At 51.9% G+C, this 25,697-nt stretch overlaps 13 protein-coding genes across 15 annotated transcripts; 6 read left to right on the top strand and 7 right to left on the bottom strand.

Moving 5' to 3' along the window:
- Positions 1-344: 344 nt before the first annotated feature.
- L3040_001215 (uncharacterized protein) lies at positions 345-1,376 on the top strand (the record flags this gene model as incomplete). Its single annotated transcript, XM_066156663.1, has 2 exons — positions 345-399; positions 520-1,376. The coding sequence occupies 2 exons, from the start codon at positions 345-347 to the stop codon at positions 1,374-1,376; spliced, it is 912 nt and encodes a 303-aa protein (XP_066012695.1).
- A 601-nt stretch (positions 1,377-1,977) lies between these two features.
- L3040_001216 (uncharacterized protein) lies at positions 1,978-3,735 on the top strand (the record flags this gene model as incomplete). Its single annotated transcript, XM_066156664.1, has 3 exons — positions 1,978-1,985; positions 2,036-2,772; positions 2,822-3,735. The coding sequence occupies 3 exons, from the start codon at positions 1,978-1,980 to the stop codon at positions 3,733-3,735; spliced, it is 1,659 nt and encodes a 552-aa protein (XP_066012696.1).
- Positions 3,736-4,277: 542 nt separating this feature from the next.
- On the bottom strand, positions 4,278-5,410 carry L3040_001217 (uncharacterized protein; the record flags this gene model as incomplete). Its single annotated transcript, XM_007292778.2, has 4 exons — positions 4,278-4,787; positions 4,849-4,999; positions 5,060-5,267; positions 5,329-5,410. The coding sequence occupies 4 exons, from the start codon at positions 5,408-5,410 to the stop codon at positions 4,278-4,280; spliced, it is 951 nt and encodes a 316-aa protein (XP_007292840.1).
- A 697-nt stretch (positions 5,411-6,107) lies between these two features.
- L3040_001218 (uncharacterized protein) lies at positions 6,108-7,290 on the top strand (the record flags this gene model as incomplete). Of its 2 annotated transcripts, none has more annotated exons than XM_066156665.1 (7): positions 6,108-6,147; positions 6,203-6,273; positions 6,336-6,358; positions 6,412-6,470; positions 6,533-6,648; positions 6,696-6,827; positions 6,871-7,290. In XM_066156665.1, the coding sequence occupies 7 exons, from the start codon at positions 6,108-6,110 to the stop codon at positions 7,288-7,290; spliced, it is 861 nt and encodes a 286-aa protein (XP_066012697.1). The 2 variants fall into 2 exon arrangements, with proteins under 2 accessions (XP_066012697.1, XP_007292841.1); XM_007292779.1 differs by having other exon boundaries at positions 6,702-6,827.
- A 3,038-nt stretch (positions 7,291-10,328) lies between these two features.
- Positions 10,329-11,408, top strand: L3040_001219 (uncharacterized protein; the record flags this gene model as incomplete). 2 transcript variants are annotated; one of them, XM_066156666.1, is made up of 2 exons in its annotated part: positions 10,329-11,076; positions 11,156-11,178. In XM_066156666.1, the coding sequence occupies 2 exons, from the start codon at positions 10,329-10,331 to the stop codon at positions 11,176-11,178; spliced, it is 771 nt and encodes a 256-aa protein (XP_066012698.1). The 2 variants fall into 2 exon arrangements, with proteins under 2 accessions (XP_066012698.1, XP_007292842.2); XM_007292780.2 differs by having other exon boundaries at positions 10,329-11,408.
- A 562-nt stretch (positions 11,409-11,970) lies between these two features.
- L3040_001220 (uncharacterized protein) lies at positions 11,971-13,082 on the bottom strand (the record flags this gene model as incomplete). Its single annotated transcript, XM_066156667.1, has 4 exons — positions 11,971-12,341; positions 12,399-12,926; positions 12,993-13,029; positions 13,080-13,082. The coding sequence occupies 4 exons, from the start codon at positions 13,080-13,082 to the stop codon at positions 11,971-11,973; spliced, it is 939 nt and encodes a 312-aa protein (XP_066012699.1).
- Positions 13,083-13,498: 416 nt separating this feature from the next.
- Positions 13,499-14,077, bottom strand: L3040_001221 (uncharacterized protein; the record flags this gene model as incomplete). Its single annotated transcript, XM_066156668.1, has 2 exons — positions 13,499-13,575; positions 13,627-14,077. The coding sequence occupies 2 exons, from the start codon at positions 14,075-14,077 to the stop codon at positions 13,499-13,501; spliced, it is 528 nt and encodes a 175-aa protein (XP_066012700.1).
- Positions 14,078-14,331: 254 nt separating this feature from the next.
- Positions 14,332-15,477, top strand: L3040_001222 (uncharacterized protein; the record flags this gene model as incomplete). The annotated part of the gene is made up of 3 exons (XM_007292782.1): positions 14,332-14,467; positions 14,530-15,092; positions 15,142-15,477. The coding sequence occupies 3 exons, from the start codon at positions 14,332-14,334 to the stop codon at positions 15,475-15,477; spliced, it is 1,035 nt and encodes a 344-aa protein (XP_007292844.1).
- A 389-nt stretch (positions 15,478-15,866) lies between these two features.
- Positions 15,867-16,526, bottom strand: L3040_001223 (uncharacterized protein; the record flags this gene model as incomplete). The annotated part of the gene is made up of 3 exons (XM_007292783.2): positions 15,867-16,009; positions 16,208-16,392; positions 16,474-16,526. The coding sequence occupies 3 exons, from the start codon at positions 16,524-16,526 to the stop codon at positions 15,867-15,869; spliced, it is 381 nt and encodes a 126-aa protein (XP_007292845.1).
- An 804-nt stretch (positions 16,527-17,330) lies between these two features.
- L3040_001224 (uncharacterized protein) lies at positions 17,331-18,397 on the bottom strand (the record flags this gene model as incomplete). Its single annotated transcript, XM_007292784.1, has 3 exons — positions 17,331-17,657; positions 17,969-18,291; positions 18,388-18,397. 3 exons carry the CDS (start codon positions 18,395-18,397, stop codon positions 17,331-17,333), a joined length of 660 nt encoding a protein of 219 aa, XP_007292846.1.
- Positions 18,398-18,997: 600 nt separating this feature from the next.
- On the bottom strand, positions 18,998-19,961 carry L3040_001225 (uncharacterized protein; the record flags this gene model as incomplete). The annotated part of the gene is made up of 3 exons (XM_007292785.1): positions 18,998-19,423; positions 19,480-19,770; positions 19,827-19,961. The coding sequence occupies 3 exons, from the start codon at positions 19,959-19,961 to the stop codon at positions 18,998-19,000; spliced, it is 852 nt and encodes a 283-aa protein (XP_007292847.1).
- Positions 19,962-23,072: 3,111 nt separating this feature from the next.
- On the top strand, positions 23,073-24,539 carry L3040_001226 (uncharacterized protein; the record flags this gene model as incomplete). The annotated part of the gene is made up of 2 exons (XM_007292787.1): positions 23,073-23,221; positions 23,279-24,539. The coding sequence occupies 2 exons, from the start codon at positions 23,073-23,075 to the stop codon at positions 24,537-24,539; spliced, it is 1,410 nt and encodes a 469-aa protein (XP_007292849.1).
- Positions 24,540-24,951: 412 nt separating this feature from the next.
- L3040_001227 (uncharacterized protein) lies at positions 24,952-25,568 on the bottom strand (the record flags this gene model as incomplete). The annotated part of the gene is made up of 3 exons (XM_007292788.2): positions 24,952-24,967; positions 25,023-25,064; positions 25,117-25,568. 3 exons carry the CDS (start codon positions 25,566-25,568, stop codon positions 24,952-24,954), a joined length of 510 nt encoding a protein of 169 aa, XP_007292850.2.
- Between the last annotated feature and the right edge of the window lie 129 nt (positions 25,569-25,697).

Consider the following 25,697-nt stretch of genomic DNA (forward strand, 5'->3'; position numbering starts at 1 on the left):
TCCTTGTAACCCCAGCAGCAGCAGCAGCAGCAACAACAGCAGTGGCGATAATGATTATTGAGGGGGAAGCAGACGATCAATACCAACGTCTTCGAAGAGCGATATCCTTTGTTGTCTTTGTCGCAGTCAGAGTCACGGGATCTGGTCGGCCTGGAAAGCCCTGGCGGCGGGTAGCTTGTTGTAGTGATCTCCGAACTCTACTTTACTAAGGACTGTACTTACCATACCCTACTGATACTACCACCCCCAACTCTCCCTCCGCCTTGCATCTCCGGGACCACCGACCGACCTTCGAGTCCATACCCTCGACTTCCACAACCCTTCCCCTTGAGTCCGTGGAAAATATGAACGTTCTGCAACCAGCACACCCGTCGTACTTCAACGCTCATCAAAACCTTGGTAAGGTCCTACCCGCCATGCTTTCAAGTGTCCCCTAAAGCACAAATATTCCCCGGTTTCTTGGAGCAACTAATAATACCCCGGATAACAATACTGAGACTGATACTGATTCCCCGACAGCTTCACCACACACTCCCAGTCCCAGAATGAGCCAACGAAAACGAAAAGCGGAGGACGATGGCCACAACGATGATAGTATGTCCATTTCGCCGCAGGCCTCCCCCGCATTTGCCTCTCGACCTCTTGCACGGAAAAAGGTCAGAACCACCGAAGTTACCGGCCGTCCTCTCGCTCTCCCTCGTCTCCTCGAAACCTTAGATGCGGATTCCCTACGAAGAGTGCTGCAGACCATATGCGAAAGACATCCCCAGATCGGATCAGAGGTGGCTACATCGGCTCCCAGGCCCTCGGTGCCTGCAGCGGTCGAGGTTCTGTCACAATATCAAGACAAGCTACGAGAGGCATTCCCTCTAGGAGGTAGCGCTGGATCGGACTACGCCTACAATAGAGTCAGGCAGCAGCTGAACAATCTGATCGATGCTTTGACTGACTTCACACCTCATTACCTTCCACCCAACGAGCCCCAGCCTACCGTCTCCCTCACTTACCTGGACCACGCAACGAGAGTCATCCATGAACTACCTGATTGGGACAGCCAATCTTACAGATACCACAAGGACAACTCTTACGATGAGATCTCGAGGGCTTGGGCGCTGGTGGTCAGTGAGGCATCGAAACGGGGAGGGGGATTTCAGCTCCATTCTGGCGGATGGGAGCAACGGCTGTCGAAGCACAACGAGCAGAGCGGAGGTCGAATGCAAGTTGCGATCAATGCTCTCGATTCGAATCTTGGGTGGATGGGGGGAATGGGAGGAGGAATGGGCTCGGGAGATCCAGGCTCGATCCGCAACCAACTATTTAACGGGACCTACGGAGCTGGTAGTGGTAGTACCATGCCTGTCTTTGTTGGGCTCTAGTAGCCGCAGACTAATCGTTTGTGTATGTGGCAGCAAAGCAATATATGAGCGACGGAGGGAAGATTGTCATCACGGAGGCATAGAAGGCGGCATTTGGCATCACGGCGTATTGTGTTTACTGCGCGGATACTTTGCCTATGACAGCACTTACGAACCTAACGAAGATTCCCCCTTTCTTTGATGTTTCGTCGTGGAGCATGCTTGCGGAGTTTTTGGGCCGGGGAAGGAATTGATATTGCGCATTTCTGCGATGGCTGATTTTCGGCGTACACTCTTTTTATCGGAGCGATGAGCACGTAGCTTTTAGACTACGCCTAATAGAATTGGGATTTGGGACCGCTACACGGGTATCACACGGATGTCCAAGAATATCCGAGAAATTAAACTTGCAAAATGTTGGTGATGATCTGCAGCTTTTGGTTTCTTGGGTATGTAGCTCACGTGACTTTGACTTGAGTCCCTGTGACTTTCGTGTTGGGATGAAGTTCATCGACCCCGAATTACGCGTAAAGCTTGCCACCCGCACGCGCCAGCCTGCATCATCAACCACAATCAGCGCGAGACTGGATTCACTTCCTCTTGCTAGCCTACCATCTCCACAATGCCTGCGTATGCCATCAGCCCTTATTTCTCTCTCAAGCGAATGCTAATCAAGCCAGGCCCGGCGACCAACACACCAGCACCGGGGGCAAAGCAATAGCCAATCCCTTCGACCCAGTAGTCCCCCAGATCTCAAGCTACACTGCCCAAGAAATCGCAACGTTGCAATCCCGACTGGAGAAGCAGCTGGGTCCGGAGTATATATCCAACCGGTCCGGCCCCAACAACCAGAAGGTCCACTACCTCGCGGCGGAGAAATGCATCCAGCTGGCGAACGAAGTCTTCGGGTTCAATGGCTGGTCGAGCCAGATCATGGACATCCAAGTGGACTTCGTAGACGAGAACCCTACAACGTTGAAAGTCAGCTTGGGGTTATCGGTTGTGGTGCGCGTTACGCTGAAGGATGGGACGTACCATGAGGATATTGGCTATGGACACATGGAGCACGCTAAGGGCAAGGCGGCGGCATTCGAGAAGGCCAAGAAGGAGGGGACGACGGATGGATTGAAGAGGGCGCTGAAGAACTTTGGGAACGTGCTGGGGAATTGCCTTTATGATAAGGACTATTTGAAGAATGTTACGAAGATAAAGGTTGGGGCTACGAAATTCGACCCGGATAAGCTGCACCGGCATTCTACGTTCTCTTCGGTGAAGAGAGAGCCGGAGATAAAGCAGATGGAGGAAAAGCCTCAAACTATGGATGCTGGCGTCTCCAAGTGCACAGCTGGGAGGGAAGGTAAAAACAGCGCCGCCGACAGTTCAGTATCTGAGGACACTATGGAGGACGAATTCGGAGGTTTGTGGTACCCTCTGCTCATGAATATCAAGCCACTAACAGTTCCCAGATTTTGACGAGGCAGACTTCGGCGTTGCGGATCCGGATTCTCATCCTGACGAAGTGACCTTACCAGAACCACCTCCGGCAGCTTCACATCGTTCAAACGATGTTCGCAACAGTAATGGGCCCCCAAATGCAGCCAACGCACCCCAGAATCGTCCGCAACCCCCCGTCAACAAGCCACAGCCTAGAGCACCTTCTGTACGGCCAGCAAGCGCAGCACCGCCCACAAACAACAACATGCCTCCGCAACCTCAGACGCCGAACAGCGGGTTTTCCAGGTCCAATAGTGGAGCCCAAAACATGCGCCCGCCTCCTGATGCCAACGCCCAGTCACGACCGATGCAACCACCTCAGCCAAATCCTATAGTAGGCAGAGTCCTCAACCAACCCAGCCGTAATGGAGCAATCTCAACACCTGTCTCCCCAGCTCGTCTTAACAAACCTTCTTCAAATGATGACACAAACTCATTACCACCCCAAGGCCAAGGCTTTTTTTCCGCCAGAGCAGCAACTATGCTTCCAGAAGGAGCCCAAGCGGACGCAGTGGCAGCGGCACCCATCCCAGCGCACCTACCCGTCTTCAATCCTCACGCGGAATCTCCCTCCATCAGAAAAACCCCCGGCGTGGACCACAAGTCCTCCAAACCCCTTACTCGTGATCTTAAGCACGTACCGAGTTCCAGCCAGGCCGTAGCAGCTACGATTACCAGGCCGAACATCATGAATCCGCAAATGGACAATGCGAGGAGGATTGGGGCGCCAGCGAGCCCAAGTCCGAGGGTGTTTGGAGCGGGCGCTTACAAGCCTCCGACGAAGAGGCCGGTAGATTCTAGGGCGCCGTTACATGAATTGACTTCGAACGGGGCGATTGGCGGGGATGCTGGGGGTGATGTGAAGAGGCAGAGGATGAACAGTTGAGCTTTAGCTTGGAGTATATGGGGGAAAGATGGGACGAAAGGCGTTGCGAAAGGCGTTGGGATATCGTTACCTGAGCGGTGGGATTTGCTCCGGCGTATCGATTGGGGGTGGGGACTTCAGGCTCTTGCGAGACAAGTCTCTAGTTGCTGGTTTTTTGATGGTATGCTTTGCAGAGCAAGATACGAAGAACACTCGCACGTCTGGCATAGCAGAGGATGGATGTTGGAGAATTCTTGGGGATGGGGAGGAAGACAATGAATCACTGTCATAACCTGATACGGTCGTCACATGGCATGTGCTGGATTGCGGACGGACGCTTTCCAAGCACATGGCTACATTCTCATAAATGCAAACTAAACAGACGGCCGCAATTGTTGTTTAGAAGTTTCTTCTAACCTCTGAGCAGCTCGACTGAGAGCACATGACCCAAAAATACCTGGTTCGCCCAACTCCACCTATGCACCATTGCCATCCGAGCCCCGGGTAACTACCAACCAAAGGGCCTGTGTTTCCTCGTAACACATCCATACCCAGACGCGACTTCACTTCACAATTAGGACAGCACTAGGTGCCAACCCAGCTTCCTTCAGAGACTGCCCAAAATCGATGCTGCTGAATGTCTTCTTGGGATACGTCATGGTGAAGCTCTCGACCGCAACACCCCCATTATTCGTCTCCAAAGTCTGAGCAACCTCGAACAAAGTCGTCTCGGCGGGGAAAGTCTTCATTACAACCCCCGTGACGGTCTGTAATCTCAATCGAGCATCTGTGACGGCTTTCTTTGGTGTGGAGCTGGACGCGGCTTGGGCCGCTGCAGCCGCAGCGAGGGATGGATCGGGAGGAGGAGCCTTGCCTTCGCGCTCGGCCTTTTGCTGTTCGGCCTTGAGACGACGAGCTTCCTTGTCGGCGGCGATCTTCTCTTGAATGCGGCGCTTCGCGGCGAGGTCGTCGACTTTCTCCTGGCGCTTCTTTGCGGCAGCCTTGATCTGCTCCTGCTTGGCCAGGTTCTCCTTTGCGTCTTGGACTTCCTTGGTGGCCTTCATTCTGATTTTCTTTTGGAGGACAGTCAGCTTCAAGCTCGTGTCCGTAAATGGGGGCAGGCAAAAGATATACCTCGTTTGCCTTGGCCTCCTCTCTGTCTTGGATGGCCTTCAAAGCCTTTCGTTCCGCAGCTTTCTGTCTCAGCTCTTCCAACTTCTGCTTCTTCTCCTCTTCGGTCAGAGGCGCAAGCTCTTCCGCGGACTCTGCGTAGTTCTCATGCCCACTGTTACCCAGTCAGTACCAGGATTACCCCGCTATGGAGCACTACAGGAAGAGCACCTACGTTCTCTCTCCATGGGCTTGCGCTTGCATCATACTCCGCAGCTTCTTCCCGCAGTCCTCACACACCATCGACTTAGCTACCTCGCCAGCCTCCAGGGGCTTCGCTTCGATCGACTGGTTTCCCTCCTCGTCGTCTGCTTCCGCGGGCTTGCTTATCTCCTCCCACGATTTGTCCTGGTTATCTTCTAGCCATTGCAGAGCTCCTTGGACTGTGGCAGGTGAATTGTTAGCTGTGGACATGTGAAGAGATGTAGATACAGGAGAACTTACGGCCGCCGGTCTTCTTAACTGCCAGCTCTGCTCTCTGAGCATCAAAGCCCATACCCAGGAGGACTTCCAGATCGTTGGCCATAATGGAGGATCTGGATAAATTTGATGGTGAATATGGTTGGGAAATATATCCAAGTTGAAGGTATTTGCAGAGTGTCGGAACTTGTTGGGATTGAAGAGGGCGGATTTAAATAGCGTCAAGGATGGTTCGGTCCAGTTTGGAAGTGAATGTCTCCGTAGGTAGCTAAAATTCCGTATTCCCCCCAGTCCCAATGACGAACTAATCTTGGCTATGAGTGGATCCCGCTTCCGCCGCTTCCATCGCCTCCGCCACTCCACGTCTCCGCTTTTCCGCCTCTCCGCCCTCCGCCCTCCGCCCTCCGCCCTCCGCCCCTCAGCTCTTCCGCTCTCCGCCCCTCGACTCCTCCGCTCCCTTTGCCGTCACCACCTGCAGAGGCCCGATATTGCACACGGTCACAACAGTGATTCAGAAAGCGACCACTTTCTCACCGACGACTTTGACGGCGACAATACTAACAAACAATTAAAACCAGAGTCCAAGCATTTTCCTCTTTCTCACTCACTCTCTCCCCCTCAGCGCCAACTTCCTCTTTATTCGACCATCACCAAGTCCTTTCATCTTTGTCCGCTTCACGTCGCTTCGCATCAGCGAAATCCAACACTCGACTTGACTTGACTCGACTCGACTCGATTGAAGTTCACAGCTACCCAGCTCCTCTGCCAACTTCAGTACCCTACACCTCCCTCAACCTGCCATTATGTCTGTCGAGATTGATCCCAGCGAGCTGGCCTTCACCCGTATGTCGGCTCTGCCATTGCGCCCAAGGCCTATCTATCTAATCAAGGGAACCAGGGCCATTTACATCCGAGGTGTCCCAGTCACTGAAGATCCGCAACCCTAATCACACGCCTGTTGCGTTTAAGGTATGCGCCCAAATCTTCATCGCTGCATATGTACGGACTCGCTGACCAAATCCGATCTGCAGGTCAAGACCACTGCCCCGAAGCAGTACGATCCTCCCTTGCCACGCTGTCTCCGAATGCTTGTTGACAAAGTTACAGATACTGTGTGCGCCCCAACTCTGGAAGAATCGAGCCTGGCAAGGAAGTTGAGGTTACGGGTAGGTGACTCGGCTGGGAAAGCTCCGCTGGCTGGATTTCAATACTGACTAGGACCGCGCAGTTCTCCTCCAGGCCATGAAGCAAGAGCCTCCGCTCGATGTCAAGTGCAGAGACAAGTTCCTGGTCCAGTCCGTGGCAATCACCGCCGATAAAGAGTTCAACAACACCAGCGCCATTGTAAGAATTGAACGTCCTTACAGGGTATATCTACTGACAGTGCGGAGTGGCAGCATGTTGACGAAGCCGAGAGATCAAGCGTTCAGGAGAAGAAGATCCGGGTCGTCTACCTTGCCCAGGGAGGCGCTTCAGCTGCTACGCTCACACCCGTGAAGAATGGCGGCACATCTCGCAGCTCTGTAAGGCGAACCTACATCTTCAGAATCCTGCTAACGGACCTAGATCAACACCCCCGAGACGGCTCCTCCAGCATACGGCACGCAACGGTCGCCCTCCCCAGAACAAGCTGCATTCACGCCTGAACCTCGCCGCTCGGCTGCCGGAACATCAAAGTACGATACCAAGACTCCTACCGCCAAGTCCTCTTCTTCGAACCTGGCTTCGTCCGTCCAAGATGCTGTTGGGAACGCTGCCCCGATGTCCTACGAAGATATGAAAGCCAAGCTGGCAGAAGCTCAAGCTACGATTGCCAGCTACGCACAAGAAGGGGGTATTCGAATGCGCAAGGTAGCCCAAGGAGAGACGAGCAACGCAACCGTCAATGACGTAGCCCACCATGTGCAAGGAAATCAGGGTGTACCTCTCCAGATCGTTGCTGCGCTATGCTTAGTTAGCTTCTTGCTGGCCTACGTGTTCTTCTGAGCACGTCTCATGACGAAAGAGGTTGTACGTTAGGAGGAGAACACACGAGCAGATCAGACGAGCAAAGGAAGCGGTATTATGGTGGACAGCACATGGCAGCGAATGTAAGGGCACGCAAAGGCACTTTCTGATCTTGCTCCCATATATCTGCGGAATTGGAGGACGTGACGATGGAAACGGCATAGCGTTGTTACTTTTACGATACAGGTACAGAGAACCAACAGATTTCTTTCCTACACCATGTACCCCATTGCGCACCCGAACGGTCAGCTGGTCAGCCAGTCTGCGTCTCACGCACGGATGCGTTTCTCTGAGATTCTTTCCAGTCGTTTTGCGCGCGCGCGTTCTGCGGCATATTTAGGGATGGGGTGGAGTGGCTTGTCCGATTGATTTGAAGCGATGGGGGATTGGATGCCTGACTTTGAATGGATAGTGAGGCTGGGTCTGTTTTCCTCTCTGGCGACTGAGGGAGCTGGTAAGGAGGGAAATAAAGATATGCCTTAGTACACATCAAGAAATTACTTTTGACCTGGCATGAACATGAATGCCGATGAACTTCGCAGAATGTCCCAGGCAAGTACCGACATGAGAGGGTGATTTAAGACCAGGATCCGGCGATCCCTGAGCTGCACACAACGTTGTACGATACCGGTAGATATAGCTTTTTCTTGGTCACAGCATACAAGCCTATGTATGTGACCACGAGGCAACCTGTCACTTCTGCTATCTCTTCCTAGGATTGGGCTGGTGTTTATACTACTCTGAGTGTTTTCTTGATACGGGCGGGTATCTTTGACTTAGTTGGGTCGGATACAAAGCAGGATTGGGTTTTGGTCTTATTAGGATTCACATTTCGACTACGTAGTTGATACGTTTCTGGGCCTGTATTTCCATTGTTTGTACCGAAGACCAGATATTACATAACTCGATTTTCTGTCCATCCTTTCCTGGAGAGCGCAGAGGGGATACGGAGGCTCAGGTGATCTAGCTCAGGGGACGATCGATTATCCGAGCTCCTCTCCCCCTCGTCCTTCCTCTACGCGTGGGCACTGAGAGGCTTCATCGGTGATTCTAGGCGAGGGATTTCGTGGATATGCGTGGCGGTAGCGCCTGCTTTATCGCAAGACGAAGATTCTGCGAGCGAGGTGGAAGTTCAGCTCTTTGCTCGAAGCATTACGATGCGTATGAATGGCTGTGATATTGCTTGAGCTGGAGGCTTCTAAGATATCCGGGTGCAGCTTAATATGCTAGCTACCTTAATATTGCAAATGAGAAAGCTCAATTGTGTTCCGTGACTGACTTTCGTTATGTATGAAAGTTGGGGCAGCGGGAAGTGTGGATGGATCTCGGGGATGTAGCCAAAGATCTAGCCGTCAAAGCAAGAGACAAATCACACAACGTAGGAAGATGATGGATGTATAGTGCTAGCTGGTTCTCTGAAAACGCTCTTTGAGAATACCAACCACACGAGCTAAGATTTAGCAATATGGACTTCTAAGGCGAGGGTGTTGGTTAATCTTCTCCCTGTGGTAATTCCGGGGCACGATCTTCGAATCAGCAACTCGCTCACACAAGCAGCATGACCTTACTCATGCTATCATCGTAACCCATAGTACTTTCCCTCGACATTTGACTACTAATATTATCGTCAAGCTCAAAATCGCTATTATGTAAAGCTGAATCATCGTCGCCACCTTCTTCATCGTCTTCGAAATCGATTATGATAGCGGTTTGAAGAGCCTTGGCGCTAGGCTTCCGAGTTCAAAAAGGGCGCTGAGATAAAGCTATTTCGACCTGACTCTCTTCTTTCTTAACAGTTCGTAATTGCTTAGCTACAAGCCTTGCAATTCCCTTTTCTTTCGGTGGTCGACCTCTTTTTCTTTGGTGCAAGAAGATTTAGTACCTAAAGAGTTGTTCAAAGCGTGAATAGCTTCAGTGATCTTCTCTTCCTTCGTCATTTGCTCTGCGGTTGCGTATTTAAGAAGCCTTTTAAGAAGCCTTTTCAATCAAGCAACCTTTGCATGGTAACCGATCCGCTTTAGTTGCCGGCCACGTTTAGCCGAGCCCGATTTGCGTGGTTTGTTAGTGGACACGATAAGTCTCTTCACGCATGGACTAGGTAGTAGGGTCGAAAAGTAAAATAAAAGTACACCCAAAGTACCATTTTTACTACTTTAACCTAGCACAAGAAAGGAATAACAACTTGTAATTCAGATTTGATTAATTGAGTTGATAGTAAACTATATACGGTGCATCTTTCTATACAAAAAGAATTACGATATGATAGTTGATTTTTTTATATTCATTATAAATGGGCAAATTTTACTGTCCCGCCGTGGTGGTGCCGACTTTCTACAGCAAGTCGGTCAATTCTTTGAATTGAATTTAAGGTAACCGAGGATGAGCTTGTGATTCACTTAAAAAAGACTTATTTTAACTATATTCGAAATTGTGTACAACATATGGCAGTATATGCCAAGAGAAATATCTCTGTAGCTGCAGTACAGATCCAGTCTCATTGTAGCTTCTACGATGCGGAAATGACGGTTGTTGACAAAAGGCCCCAGGTGAGAACTCGCTTGTTGAAAGGGGCACAAGCGAGATTTTTCAAGAAGCGAAGTTTGCAGCTATTTTTGTTCTCGGGATACAGTACAGCAAAATTGCATTATCTAGAAATGAGAGTAAAATCGCCCCCCCCCCCCCCAAAATCGACATCTATAACGGTAGAGAAGAGAATGACTTGGAAGCTATCAGAATAAAAGCAGGCGTACGAGCTTCATCAATGACACCGCCCAATTCTCTCTCCATTCCATAAAGGAACCAATTGTCTCTCTTAGCACCGGCTAGACACAAGGCCGAGTAACATCAGCAGTGGCTGGCGAACGACTCAAGACCGTTTCCAAACTCTTTTCAGCCTCATATCGACTTCCCAGCACCCACTCAGCCTTATCAGCCTTGCAGGACGCACCACTCAGCCTCGCGACGCACTCTCCTCGCGTCTCTCTCTCTTCCTCTTCGACTTCCAACCCAAACAATGAATGGCATTTTCCCTCCCCAACACCCTCAAGCTCGCCCAGCTGAAGCAGCTAGCCTTCAAATGCGGAATCTCCACCTCCGGCACAAAGCCCATCCTCACGCGCCGCCTCCTCGATGACCTCGCCCTCCTCCAACCTCTCCAACAACCCGCGAAAGCTGGGAAGCAGCTATGGATGGGCCACAAAGGGGAGAGGACGCGGATCTTGAGCATCGACATGGGGATCCGGAACCTCGCGTACTGCATGCTCGATGTTCCGCCCAGGGGAAGGGGATTGCCGTGTATCCACGCCTGGCATCGACTTGCCGTGTCCAGCGCTCCAGTTCCAAGCCCGGATGCTGCTGCCCTCGATGCTGATGCAGCGCTCGCCACAGCAGCGGCAGCAGCGAAGGAAGCGTTCGATCCCGCGACCCTGTCCGCTGCTGCTTACGCGCTGCTGCGGCACCGTCTCCTGCCTTTAGACCCGACGCACATCCTGATCGAGCGCCAACGGTTCCGGAGCATGGGCTCGAAACATATCCTCGAGTGGACAATCCGCGTGAACATGTTTGAGAGTATATTGTATGCTGTACTGTGCACGCTGCGGGAGGAAGGGGTCTGGAGGGGCGAGGTACGGAGTATTGCCCCTGGAAAGGTTGGACCGTTCTGGATTGGTGAGGAGGGAGCCGAAGCCGAAGCCGAAGCAGGAGATGAGGATGGAGTCAGACCTGACTCAGGAGTAGAGCTCGAGATGAAGAAAGGAGAAGAGAGAGGTAAAAGCAAGAAGAAGATCCGCAGATCCCAAAACGCGAAGATCAAGAATAAAGGGCTGAAGATCGATCTTGTGCGCAGCTGGCTCGAGGGCGGTGATGTAGTCGGCTTGGGGAATGAGCAAGTGGAGAGCGTGGCGAGGGCGTACAGAGAGAAATGGGATAGGGCACCTGGGGCAAGGAGGGGGCCGAGGGGGAGGGAGAGGGAGGGAGAGAAGATGGGTAAGTTAGATGATTTGGCGGATTGTCTTTTGCAGGGCATGGCTTGGGTGCAGTGGGAGGAGAATAAGAGGGCCCTGGTGAAGAATGGAGTTGAGGCTTTGTTGGAGTCTTGAGATATGAGGTGTGAGAGATTTGGAAAGGAAATTAGACGAATCGAGTCGAGGAAGAGTCTGTTGAAATCTAGTGATGAGGATAAGAGGCAATTCCATAGACCTGCTATGGCAGATAGCTATGAGCGACTATTAAATCGCTTTCAACTCGGAATGAGTTAACCGGGAGAACCATTTCACCTACAGGCGGATGAGCAAAACATCAGATTGATGTTTCTATATGTCAAGACTTTAATAGGTTGCAATGCACATTGCACATTCCAGTATTATAACCTTATTGACCGCACAGTTGGTGACGAGATGGAGCCCACACATTTTGATTGATGGCTTCAGTGTAGGCGTGTCGCCTAGAACTTTCTGGAAAGCCTTTGTACTTGCTGAACTCGACGCAAAGTGCGAGCTATCTATAAATCTTAGAGTCTTTTGAGGGCCAGCGCAAATGCAAGTGGTGGCTCTTTTCATTTTCTCGTCCGCAAATAGACCTCAAGCCAGTACATTCATGATCTCGTCCCAACTCGCCACACATTTCAGGGCAAAAGCCACTCATCTCAAGCTCCTTCCTCGCTTAACCCCCAGTGGCCTCTCTATACAAAGAGATACTCCTATTCGCACCAGCCGTAGCAAAAGCCTCGCTGCGCCCAGTCTTCGGCAACCACTTCACACACCACAGAGCCTTGTCAGTCTCGCTATGCGTAGCCACACACGTCCTCTGGTCAATCGACCACACCTTGACCTTCCCATCAAATGAGCCACTGAGCAGGTACTCGCCGGTATCACTCCAGTCCGCCGACAAGATCCACGCTTGGTGACCCGTGAGGTTTGCGACTTGCTCTCCGTGTTGGACATCGTAGAGGGCAATGACTCGGGCGTCTCCTGCTGCTGCGAGACGGGTGCTGGCTGGCGAGAAGGAGACGGTGCGTACTGGCTTAACCAGACCTATACACCACCGTTAGCACTTCTCTTCCGAAGAGAAAGTAAAGGGAGCCGACGAACCGGGTAGCGAGTAGAGAATCCTCCCCGTATCATTATTAAACACATACACGCCGCCATTCTCATGCCCGCTCGCCGTAAACTTCCCATCGCAGCTCATATCGATGCACATCCCAAAGCTGCCTTTGGTCTCATATTCCCTAATCTTCTTCCTCCCACCAAAAACATCCCAAACGTTGATGCGGCCATCGTACGTCGTGCTCGCGAGGAAGTGTCCGTCCTCGCTCAAGGCCACGGCCCAGATCTCGCCGGCGTGGTTCCCGTCTGTGATTGTGCCTTCTTCGCTCCACTCCCCGGTGTCCTCGGAGATGCTCCAGGTCTTGACCTCACCGCCGAAACCCGCGCTGGCGGCAAAGCGGCCGTTGCGCGAGGTGACGATGTGGTGACAGCCAAGCTTGTGGGCGCCGGACAGAGTTTGGGCGAGGGGGATGTCCGGGGAGAGCGTGGAGTGGATCTTTATGGATGAGGAGCCGGAGGCGGAGAGGATCTGGGTGGGTGTTACGGCGAGGGAGAATATGTCAGTCGGGTGGGCTGAGGAGGGTTAGCTGGGGACGAGGTAGTTGAGTATATGGATGGAGGGGTAGCTTCTTGACTCGCCGTCGTCGACCGTGTGGGTTGTGAGGTATTGTTTCGACTGTGGTGAGTTAGCTAGTATATGGAGAGTGTTCTCAAGGGAAGTTTTACCATTGTCAATGGGTTTGGAGGAACATGTCAAGAATTTATGCAGGTCGAAGTGTTGATGTCGATACCCAAGTATATGAATTGGAAAGAGTCTGGCGGGGTTGGAGGGGTCAGTATAGTACAGTAAGATAAGTGTAAATAGGTACTTGAGTAGAGTCACTGCTGAAAATTTGATCTTGCTGAACAAACTTATAATTAGTCCCTTAGATGTGGTCAATGGCAAGTATCTTTTACATTTGTGTGCACTGTACTTTACACCTTTGTCTGAGGAAATTCTCCACGACATACCACACCCTAACCCCCATAACGCCTGATGCTAATGCTATGAACGTGTCTTCAATGCACACAATTGAGAGATAGCATATAAAACCCTCCTCTATCCTCGCTCGAGTCCTGTACCATTTGCTCAAACCCAAAATCATCTACGCGTCCCCTGGTCCGTCTGCCTTAGCTGCTTGCGCTGGCTTTTTGGTGTTGCGCGTGAACATGGCTTTGATTTCTGTAGTAGTCTTAGCACTTGATATCACCAACAGTCTTCATATCCTCCTACCAGAGACGCAGTACGGGCACAGTAGATGCGCCCTCTTGACATGTCCACACGCCGAGCACTTGTTCAAGGCCGTCACGTCCTTCAATCCCTTTCCAGCCATCATTCTCGAGCGCTTCTTCATGTGTGATGTCTTCTTCTTCGGCACAGCCCGTAGTATCGACTCCCATATCTCTTCCACGAGCCCTGGCACATTGAGATGTATCGCGGAGGGAATGATGAGGGCGAGGGATGGCATCAGCGGGAGAGAGAGCCGTCTGGAGTAGAGAGTCGTGGATCGTGAGGCATTGAAGACTGATGATGTGGATAATCGAGGCAGAAAAGATGAGAGAATGGAGGAAGTTGTCGCGTGAACGGCGGCCATTTTGACAACAATATTGTCGTTGTCGTTGGTATTGACAGTAGTCGTGAGCTGGGGTTTGTTGGTGATCTTCAAATCTGCATTGAATCCCATCCATACGGTGACATGCAGGGTCTAAACCGCAATCAGCGCTAGTGGCTCGGGCGGCTTCCCCTTTTCTCGGGCGCGACATCGACTAAATTTCTTGGAGCTCGAGACCAACTCCAACACCAACTCCAACACCAACACCAACACACTCGCTGATAGACATCCTCTCCGAGCTACCTGATCACCTCGGTCTCAACCAAGTCTCTCAATAACTACGACTCAAAGCAGGATATCTGGCTTCTACGAGCATCGCCGCAACAATGGCAACCATGCAGGATAGACACGCTGCCCAGCAACCCGTGTTCCCACGTAGCCACGTCGGTTTCGACAGCATCACTTCACAGATTGAGCGCAAGCTTTTGAAGCGCGGTTTCCAGTTTAATGTTATCTGCGTCGGTACGTGCTGCGCATGCTTATAGATGGATTGAGTTCCAAGCGCATTTTAACTCTATCGGCAGGTCAAACGGGTCTCGGAAAGTCGACTTTGATCAACACGATCTTTGCTTCCCACCTGATCGATTCTAAAGGAAGACTTGCCCCCGACGAGCCCGTACGATCGACAACTGAAATCCAGACTGTCTCGCACATCATTGAGGAGAACGGAGTTCGACTGCGCCTGAACATTGTCGATACCCCCGGCTACGGCGACCAGGTCAACAACGACCGATGCTGGGACCCTATCGTCAAGTACATCAAGGACCAACACTCCGCATACCTTCGCAAGGAGCTCACAGCCCAGCGCGAGAGATATATCCAAGATACCCGCATCCACTGCTGCTTGTTCTTTATTCAGCCTTCAGGCCATGCCCTGAAGCCCATCGACATCGTGGTCCTGAAGAAGCTCTCGGATGTTGTCAATGTCGTTCCAGTCATTGCCAAGTCTGATTCCCTGACCCTCGAGGAGAGAAGTGAATTCAAGGAGCGCATAAAGGAGGAGTTTGCGTTCCACAACCTCAAGATGTTCCCATACGACAACGATGAGTTTGACGAGGAGGAGCGTGCTCTGAATTCCCAGATCAAGGTATGCGGTGCCAGTGTTGGCTACCGAAAATAGTATTAATCTTTTATAGAGCATCATCCCATTCGCCGTCGTTGGATCCGAGAAGTCAATCATCGTTGCCGGCAAGCAAGTTCGAGGTCGCCAAAACAGATGGGGGATCATCAATGTTGAGGATGAGAACCACTGCGAGTTCGTGTACCTCCGCAACTTCCTCACCCGCACCCATCTCCAAGACTTGATCGAAACCACATCGCAAATCCACTACGAGACGTTCCGCGCCAAGCAGCTTCTTGCACTGAAGGAGAGCAGCACAGCAGGAGGACACGCCGGTAGCCGACCCATCTCCCCCGCAGCCGACCGGGAACTGAGCAGAAACTCTCAACGAATGACCATGAACGGCTACTAGGAGGTGTGAGGTGTGGGGGGGAACGGGATGCTGGACTGGAGTGAGGTGTTATGATATTGGACGGGCTCATTGCGGGAAAGCGACGAGGGTTTCTCCATTATGAAATTGTGGCCGGCACAAGGCTATTCCTTAATTATGATATCAGAAATGGATTCTGTACTTTAATAGATTATAGGTCTACTTCATCCTCCTTATTCAACGGATGCTACCTTGATCTGATAACAGTGTTCTCTGTGTTGTACAATGAGATGGCTGTCAAGGCTTGACAGCTTCAGAGCTCAAATCGGAAGACGAGGGTCTTCTTTCCCACCCGCCATATGAATCGATGCCCAGACTTTAATTTACATTCATTCTCCTTGAACGCCTCTCCTCCATCCCTCCCAAGATGTTTATAAACTCCCGCCCGGCACCGGCTTTATCCCATCATTCTGCATCTCCTCCCTCCTCTTCCTCATCTCCTCCACCAGCTTCGCCTGCTCGGCAATCTTCCCCTCTCGCGTCTTGCGCTCGTCGATTTCGGCCGCGACCCAGACTACACACACAGACAAACACACAGAGATCGTCAGCCTACCATCCATCCATCCATAGATTCATCGATTCAATTCCAACAACAACAACACCAACATCCAACCCCCATCCTCCCTCCTCCCCTCCAACCCAAGCAAACCATAGCCAACACAGCAAACAGACCCAGACGCAAACCCAAACTCGGAGCAGAAACACAACTCACTCGGCTTGTCACTCTTCGAGTACTCCCGCAGCTTCATGGCGAAGTGGTCAAAGTCCTCCTGCTTGCGCTGGCGGTTCTCGCGGCTGCGCCGCTGCAGCTCCGGGTTGTACTTGGCGTAGAGCTCCTCCTCCGTGGGCGAGACCCAGATGACGAGCGCGGGCCCGCCGATGCAGCAGATGCCGCCGCTGGAGGGGGGGGGAGAGAGGGGCTTGTTAGCTGGGTTTGGAGGAGGGTTGGATTTGGTGGGAGGGGGGGGGGGAACTTACGCGACAGCCATTTTGGCGTACATGGCCCAATTGATGCCGGGCTTGGGAGGCATGTTTTTGGGGGGAGGAATGGGTGGTTTCTTTTTTTCTTTTTCTTTTTCTTTTTTTTTTCCTTTCTGATGTGTATGGTACGGTACGTATGAATTGCCAGGTACGTACGATATTGACCGACCGTATGGGATGAGAATGTAGAAAAGGAAAGGATAGGGTAGCGTAGCGTAGCGTAGAGTAGAGGCGGAAGCTGTTGTTCTGGGGTTCTGGGGTTTGGATTTGGGGTCTAGGATTTGGGATCTGGTCGTTCGTTCGCTTGGGTCTAGATTTGTTTGTTTGTATGTTGTTTGTATGTATCGGTATGTTTGCATGTCCCTCGGTTCGGTTCGATGATGATGATGAGATTGTTTGGGGTTTCTGGGATGTGGCTGTGGAGGCCGTGCAGGCTGTGGCTGTGGCGTAAGAGGGCGTTAAACGGTCGCTGTGTATACAAAGTACTTACTCCGTTTTGCTTTCGACGATTTCATTAATCTCTCCTCTATTTAATCAGGCGTTCTCAATCCTTTGAAAATTTCTAATATTACAAGTCAAGTCAGTGGTTCTTGTTGCATAGATCAACCATGTCGAGAACCAGATTAGAAAGTGGCGACGCTTTTAAGACGATGGATAGATCTAGCAAGAACCGAACTTCTAGATTTTTTGATCCTTTTCTTCTTTCTTTCTTTCTATCTTTCGTAGATGCTTTCTACCGCAGTCCGTATGTATGTGCAACCAGGCCTCCCACAAGATCTATCAACACGGCAGCTCAGCGCTGTTTTCTTCCCCTCTCCCTCGTTGGCGCCCCCCCCCCCCCCCCCCTTCTCACATTAATCCAGCACGCTCACCCCAGCCTTGCTCTCATCACCCGCCTCCTGCTCCTGCGTCTTCTTCACATCGCCCTTCGCAAACACAAACTCCTCCAGCTCCCGATAGGCCACCTCCAGGTCATCGTTGACGATAACGACATCGTGCACTCCCGGGGTCTTGGAATACTCAATCTCGTTGTGGGCCTGGGCGAGGCGCTTCTGGATGGCGTCCTCGGATTCTGTGGCGCGGGCGCGGAGGCGGGATTCTAGCGCGGCGAAGGAGGGCGGGGCGATGAAGATGTAGCGGAAGTTGGAGGAGAGGGGGGAGGATTTGATTTGTTTGAGGCCCTGTTGGAATTCGGGGGGGGTGTTGGTTAGTTAGTTGGTTAGTACGAGGCGGGACTGAATACGAATCGAATGATGCAGGACGAGAGGATGGGAAAGACGGGAAAGCAAAAAATCGATAGAAAGGAATTGACAAGGGAAGGTAGCATAGCATAGCTAGTACTAGGAATACAGATAGAGACAGGCACATGTAAGTGAGCCGAAGACCAGAGCAAGGAAGAAAAAAGAAAGCATACGAAAACAAAAAGCAAAGAAAACGAGAAGATAGAGAAGCAAGAAAGAAAGAAACAAACAAACAGACAAACAAAACCTACCTCCATCTCAATATCCAACACCACAACCCTCCCCCGGCTCTCCACCGCGCGAATCATCTCCCGGCTCGTCCCATACCGATTCCCCCCAAACCGGGCATGCTCGACAAACCCGCCCTCGGCAATCATCTTCTCGAACTCCTCCATGGACACGAAATAGTAGTCCACGTCGCGCGTCTCGCCGGGGCGCGGCTGCCGCGTCGTGTGCGAGATGGAGGTGCAGAAGACGGAGGGGTGGCGCGAGAGGAGCAGCTTGTAGAGCGTGCCTTTGCCGACGCCTGAGGGTCCGCTGATGATGAGGGGACGGGCGTCGCTGGGGAACAGGACTGGGAGGGAGAGAGGGAGGTTAGCTTGGTTGTAGGTAGGGAGAGAGGTTTGGGGAGGGGAGGGAAGGGGAGGGAAAGGGAAATGCAAGTAAATACCTGGTGCCATTGTGTATTTTCTTAAAGACGTGATGGTTGAGCGGATGCTTGTTGGGGCCAGTATGGGATGGTGAGAAGGGCGTAGGAGCCGCGGGAAGAGCATGAGGGAGGGGGGTCGTGGACCAGAGACGGATGGTGGAGGGGTAAGCTGGCTGAGCTGAGCTGAGCTGGTCGGAGCTGAAGGGGGAGGTCGAGACACTTTTTTGTGGGGATGGTCTACCAGATAGGTACCGGTACCTAGCAGTCGTATCCTTCACATCACTGCCTTGCCCGCACCGCGAGCATCTCGATATCCTTCGTTACTTATCAAAATAAGAAAACCTTCAAAACACGAAATGGGTTGGGAGTGGAAAATTAGGTACGATGGAAACCTGTCGGAAGATTTGGGATTTTACAAGCACACATATGATCTAACATTATCAACTCGCATTTTCCAGCCTGGGAATCACCCAATTCCAATATAACGCGCCAACCACCAATTTCTGGAGCTCTCGCACGAGCAATATGCTTCGAGGGAGCGGGTATTTTTCGCAAGAAGGAATTCCCAAACGCCACGCCAATCAAAGATTCACATCCATCACCCCTCACCACATTCTCGCCCACCATCCATCTAGAACCGGGTGAACCGCGTCATGTTGCTGACCTCGCTGTATCTGGACGAAGGAGGAGGAGGAGGCGGGGGGTTGACGACGCCTTGGTGATACGGGTGCAGCGCGGTCGGGGGACGCTGGACATCGGGCGCAATAGGCGAGCTGCGCGATGCATCCCACTTGGCGAACTGCTCCGGGTCTTGCACCACGGGTCTCGAGATTTCGAATCTGGAGCTGCGGATTGGAAGTCGGAATGAGAAGCGGGATTTTTGGCGGTCGGCCGGGGCGTTGTAGCTGGGGAGGCTCGGGTTGACGGAGCAGCTGGCCCGAGGGGAGCCGCTGGAGAGACTGAAGCTCTTGGTGCCAGCGTCTTTGGGAATGGATGCACCCTGGCTGCGGACTTGGCGGCCGGTGATGCCAAGTTTGGAGTCGCAGAAAACGTAGGTCTGTGGGTTTGTGAGCTTTCTTTCCTCGGGGATTCTGGAGAATGGGGAGTACCTACGGCAACGATATTGGAGAAGCCCATGATAGACGTGAGGATGCCCGATGCAATGACGGTTCTCCACATGGGCAGACCCAGGTTCTCCACGCTGGTAGCGGCCTTGTTGAGGTTACCCAGGGTGTTGAAGCCCAAGACCATCATGGCCGCGCCGAGAAAGACGAAGCCAGACTCGAGACTGAGCAAGGGCCAGAAGGCGACGAAGTAGGAGCGGAAGAGAGTGAGCTCGGACACGATGAGGAAGAGACCCACGGTGCTGGTGATGAAGTGGGAGACGGCATCGAAGAAGTAGAACTGTGACTTGTGAGCTGGGCATCCGTTCATTGACACGCCAAGGTGGTAGGACGTACACTTGAAGTCTTGACGGTCATGACGAGCATGATCCAACTTGCGACGACCACGAGAAGGAGAGAGATGATGTTGAGGACCCGGATGACATTCAAGGTAATGTAGCCAGCACCGGTGATTTTGGATTCAGAGATCATTTTGATTTTGACGAAGAGTTTGTACTACGGTCGAGATTTTGTGATGAGGATTTGTAGAGGTCGACTGCCTGCAGAAGAAGGTGTGTGCGGTGCGGTGCTGTGCTGTGTTCTGTTGTGTTGTGTGTTTGACAGTGTTTCATTCGAACGTTCGAGGAACAGGGAAATATCTGGAGGAAAGAACGTAATTACATGCACAAGAAGATTTAAGTATGAATTGAACCGAGCTAACGAGGCCACAAAGCTATTGTGGTCGATCACAATAAGAAGGAAAAGTTGGGCTTTGAGGGACAATAAGATCGAACAAGGGCGAGCCGAGTATATGAGTGAATCACAACAAAAGCAACGTCGCGCCACGTCTTTGAGGTCAACAAACGTGACCCGACTTCAACCTACCTAATGTGCATCTCAACTATGACTATGCCTTTGTCCTAAACATAGCACAGAATTCTTTCAACGAATGGTGGCAAGCTTCGGAGCGCGAAGGCAGATGAAGCGGGTTTCGGGAGGCTGGAGGGGGCATCCATTTGGACAAAGTGACAATGTTTGAGAAGCATCTGCCAACTGTGGAACTCTCCGAGCCGCATCGTCAGCGAGCGACCTCTGCTCGTCGCGTTGTACTTGGTCGCAAGGGCCAGAGAGAGAGAGGCGTCCACTTTGCTGAGGAGAGTCGAAACGCGTGAAAGGCAGCGATCATCCGGGATGCATCTGCTGTCCGAAGCCAATAGAATCCGTAACAGGCGCTTGCATCGTAACAAGCGCTTGCAAGCATAACCTCCAGGTTACACAGAGCTCATGCCGCCGGCCTCGAAGACCGTTCCGAAGAGCTATCGCTGCATCTGCTTCAACTAGGTAGGTGAAGTTGAAGGCGCTTATTATTGCCAGTGAGGTTGTGAGATTGATCCAAGATGGTCCGTACAGCATGCGCCCGGTGGTCCGGACGTGCAAGCGCGGGGAGTTGGTCGAAAGCCTCCAGCTTAGATCTGGAGGATTCTCAAGATTCAGTCTTGGTAGATCTTCTGACTCGAAATGTGCTCGACGTCGTGCTCAATGTTGTGCACAATGTGATGTTGAAGCTCTCTTAATTATAGAGACGTCGAGGATTCCCGAGGCCCGACGACTTGACTCCTGATATCTTGGCAAAGCTTACCTCGGAGATACTTATAAGCTGGCCGCATCGTTTTTCCACATCTCCCACTCAAGCCCTTATCCACGTAGACAAGAAAGCCTCCTAACCCGCCTCCCAAGTATCGTGGACACTGAATATCAATCCCAAATGGCCAGAGGAAACCAGAGAGACAAGGCCCGTGAGGCTAACCTGAAAAAAATGGCCGAACAGGTAACTTTAGTCCCTCTTTGCTCCTTGCGACAGGACACACCGCTGACCCAGCCTTTCTCTGCAGAAAAAAGGCAACACCATGTCGGGAACTGCAATGGCCGCCGAAAAGGAGAAGGTTGCGGCGAAGATGAGGGAGAAGCAGGCTGCCGGTAAGTCTTACGGGGGGAGAACTCTTGTCAGGAAGCTGTTCGCTGGGCGTCTTTCTAACAGCATCGTAGCGGATGCGAAAAAGGCCGCCGAGGCCGCTGCGAAGAAAAAGTAAACGGGCGGCGATGCGACCGAACGGATACGCGAACGATGTACGGAATAGACGTGCGGAGATGAAGGAGTTTTTTTTTTCGGTCTGGTAACCAGGATTGCTTTCTTGCCTGGTTCATAATTCGAGCATGGGATGCGGGATACACGGTGTTTAGACAGCATGGAATCTGCAATGGAATATACCTTGGAATACTTCCCGGTGCTTCGTTCGCTCTTCGGCGGTGGGTCTGCGGTGTTCTGTTCTACCCCGTGACATGTCTTTCGCCTCTAACAAGTCACCGCTGCTTATCTTCTTCAGCTTCACAAACTTTCAATCGAGATGCTCATTCTTGCAGCGCGCACCAACCGCCCAGCCCGTGCTTCTTTCTCTTCTTCTATGCTTCAACCTGTCTCAACAGCTGAGAGGGAGGGGAGGAAGGGGGGGGGTTTCTCGGCTCCTATTACTTTGCCAGCTGGCGGGTCGTTCACCAGGCTCCTTGTAAAATGAGAGGGGGCTGGATGATGTTATCTTGGTGGACAGGACACTGAGAGAGGCTTAAGTACTTTGGCCACAACACCCACCGTTCCAGCTGCTACTATGGAACAGCTTTTGTGTCCGTATTGCTCAACCCAAATGTGTCCCTTCGTAATGCTGGGAAGGACGATGGAAAGGACACTGGAAAGCGGGATCCTTACGGCTTAGCATCACCAGCCTCTACACTCGAGGACAGCAAGAGACTATTCTTCCCGCAAAAAGAGACTCGTCTTAGCTTTACCGGCTCTTTCTTTGGAGTCAAAGTGTGTGTGTTGGGTTATCAAGCAATAATCGATGTCGCGGCTTGCTTGACTTGCTTGGTCATGCTCTTGGCTAACCGTTTCTTTCGACCACAGCCATCCTTTCGTCTTCTTATAAAACGCGTCCAACGTGTAACTCACTCTACTTAAGTACAACAACCAACACTCGTGCATCTCCTGCAAGGCTGCAGAAATACAATAAGTAAGGCTGAAGTGGCATGTTGATTAGTACTTAGTACAGCCTCGGACGTATACGTATTGCAGGGATCTTGATCTGATACCAACCTCCTTGGGCTTCAAAAAAGAAGTGTCGATATAGAATCGATATCTTGATCAGAAAAGAGAATAGATATAAATAGAGGAGACTTTTGGAATCAAGATCCTACGAAGTTCTCTATCCTACCACTATTATTCTCATTGTTGATTTAAGTTCTCAAAAGACGGCCGTCGGCGGGACCCGTCTCCCCCGCCATCTAGGCCCAATAATCCCTCCACGGTACTTGCGGATAGCAATCGAGCTTAGTGAGCTTCAATCACGTCACTCCACACTACTTACTTGCGACTATCTTGACTTATTGACTTTGGCCCTCTTACACCGACCGCACTTTTCCCCCTTCATGCAAAGACTCGTCCTCCTCACACGCTCAACGTCAACGACCGTCACGGCATCGAAGACGGCTAACTCGAGACTATTTTCCCTTGCCCGCCAGTTCTCCTCCTCCTCCTCCACACTCAACATCAATATGGCTCCCATAACAAAAGAATGCGACTACCTCGTCATTGGTGGCGGTAGCGGTGGTCTGGCGTCGGCACGCAGAGCCAGCGGCTATTACGGCGCAAAGACTATCGCGGTAGAGAGCAAGCGTCTGGGAGGAACTTGTGTCAATGTTGGGTAAGGGGACAAACTACCCCGAATTGAATCAGAGCTAACTAATACTGCCTACTGTAGATGTGTGCCAAAGAAGGTTACCTTCAATGCTGCCATGATCGCAGAGGCTATCCACGACTCGAAAGCGTACGGATTCTCCGTCAATCAGTCTGCGCCTTTCGACTGGCCGAGCTTCAAGAAGAAGAGGGATGCGTATATTCTGCGCCTGAATGGAATCTACGAGAAGAATTTGAGCAATGACAAGGTTGAATATATCCATGGACGGGCACACTTGACTGGCAAGAACGAGGCGGAGATTGTGCTGGACGATGGTACCAAGCAGACTGTTCGGGCAAAGAAGATCCTGCTGGCGGTTGGTGGACATCCCACAATCCCCCAAGGAATCCCAGGTTCGGAATACGGAGTCAACAGTGATGGCTTCTTCGATATCGCAGAGCAGCCTAAGAAGGTCGCTTTAGTAGGCGCGGGATATATTGCCGTGGAGTTTGCTGGCATGTTCAACGCTCTGGGCACGGAAACACATCTTTTCATTCGACATGATAAATTCCTGCGATCATTCGACCCTATTGTTCAAGATACCGTCACAGCAGAGTACGAGAGGCTCGGTGTTCACCTCCACAAGAACTCCAGCCAGAGCAAGGTAGAGAAGGACGAGACGAGCGGTAAGCTCACGCTCCACTACAAGGACGCCAACGGAGAGGGCAAGCTCGAGGGTCTCGACGCTCTCATCTGGGCCATCGGCCGCTCCCCTGAAGTCGAGGATCTCGGCCTCGAAAAGGCAGGCGTCAAGCAAAACGACAAGAAGCAGATCATTGCTGACGAATACCAAAATACTAATGTCGATAACATCTACTCCCTCGGCGACGTCGTTGGTAAGGTCGAGCTGACACCCGTCGCCATCGCCGCTGGCCGCAAACTCGCTGATCGCCTCTTCGGACCCGAGAAATTCAAGACTTCCAAGCTAGACTACGACCTCATACCCTCCGTCGTGTTCGCACACCCTGAAATTGGAAGTATCGGCCTCACAGAGCCGCAAGCCGTGGAGAAGTACGGCAAGGAGAACCTCAAGATCTACAATACCAGCTTCACGGCGATGTACTACGCAATGATGGAGCAGGATCAGAAGGGACCGACGAAGTACAAGCTCATCTGCCAGGGACCGGATGAGAAGGTCGTGGGTCTGCACATTCTGGGACTGGGCAGCGGAGAGATGCTGCAGGGTTTCGGGGTGGCGGTAAAGATGGGGGCGACTAAGGCGGACTTTGATAGCTGTGTGGCTATCCACCCGACGAGTGCCGAGGAGCTGGTAACGCTGAAGTAGAGGATATAATTCATAGAATAGTAGATGCCGAGAATACATGACGCCACCCCCTTTCCTTTCCGTGAACGTACGGGCCGTTTTTTGCTCGCTCGTCGTGCGCTGTCGAAAGCAAGAGACTTCTGTGTTTGGCAGGTCCAGCTCCAAGCAAGGCTCTCAAACAGCTAGCTTATGAAGCTAGAGCTGAATGAGGACCTTGCTTAAGGCCAACACACCCATTAAAGGCGCTGTTTTATTGGTTACTAGCAGAAGACTATGGGAAAGGGGTGGGGGAAAAAAAAGGAAAAAGACGAGGTTCTGAGACCTGATTGCGACTTTGTAATGTCGATGGACATTTTTTCATGCATCAGCCCTTTCTTTCTTAGCGAGAACACCACAAGCGAGAACACCATAAGCGAGATCGACGTCGTCGTATTCAAGCCCGGGAACTTCTAAACTCTTGTCAGCCAGCACACGACAAAAAAAAGAACTGGAAAATATATTTACAGTTTCCGATTATTGCCGTATTCTTTGGTAAAGGGAGCCAGGCTTGCGGCTCCAGCAGCCCCAGCGACCCCAGCGGCCTCAGCTTCGACGGTACCGCCTCACCTCCGGCAGGACGTCCCGGTGCGTCTTCCTCAGGTATTGGTACGAGTCCCATGCTGCTTGGGACTTGCTGTCTCTTTTTGCTTTCTCGGTGAAGCTGTGGGGGTCTAACAACCTCACCACAGCCCCTTCCTCCGCCATTGTAACTTTCATGTCCTCGATGTCCGATCTGTCCAGTACTCTATCCCATAAGACAAAACGAGTCTCATCGCCACCCTTCTGGTCCACCAGCCCGCTCATGTCCACTAGTTCATCGGCCCTAGGTATAGGACCGATGTCCTCGTGGATCTCTTGCGCAGTGAGGCGGATATTGAGGTGGGGATCTAACGTCCCGGCTGGGATAGCAAGCTGTGGATAAGTGACCATAATGTAGTGCTCGAGAGGGCGGTCCGCCGGCCGGACGATTGCCAGGATTGCTACACTGGCATCGGGGGCAAATGATGGCATGGTAGGCGGTAGGGAGTTTGGAGTTGACGATATTCAAGGCGCGTAAGCTTCGTACAAGTGAGAAGAGAATGATTCAAGATCTAGATCACAATCGGCAGATTTGGGTCCCTGATCTTATACTTGGGATAC

The sequence above is a fragment of the Drepanopeziza brunnea genome (genome assembly GCF_022702325.1).
Source record: "Drepanopeziza brunnea f. sp. 'multigermtubi' strain 214-2 chromosome Unknown ctg2, whole genome shotgun sequence".
Classification (NCBI taxonomy): Eukaryota; Fungi; Ascomycota; class Leotiomycetes; order Helotiales; family Drepanopezizaceae; genus Drepanopeziza; species Drepanopeziza brunnea.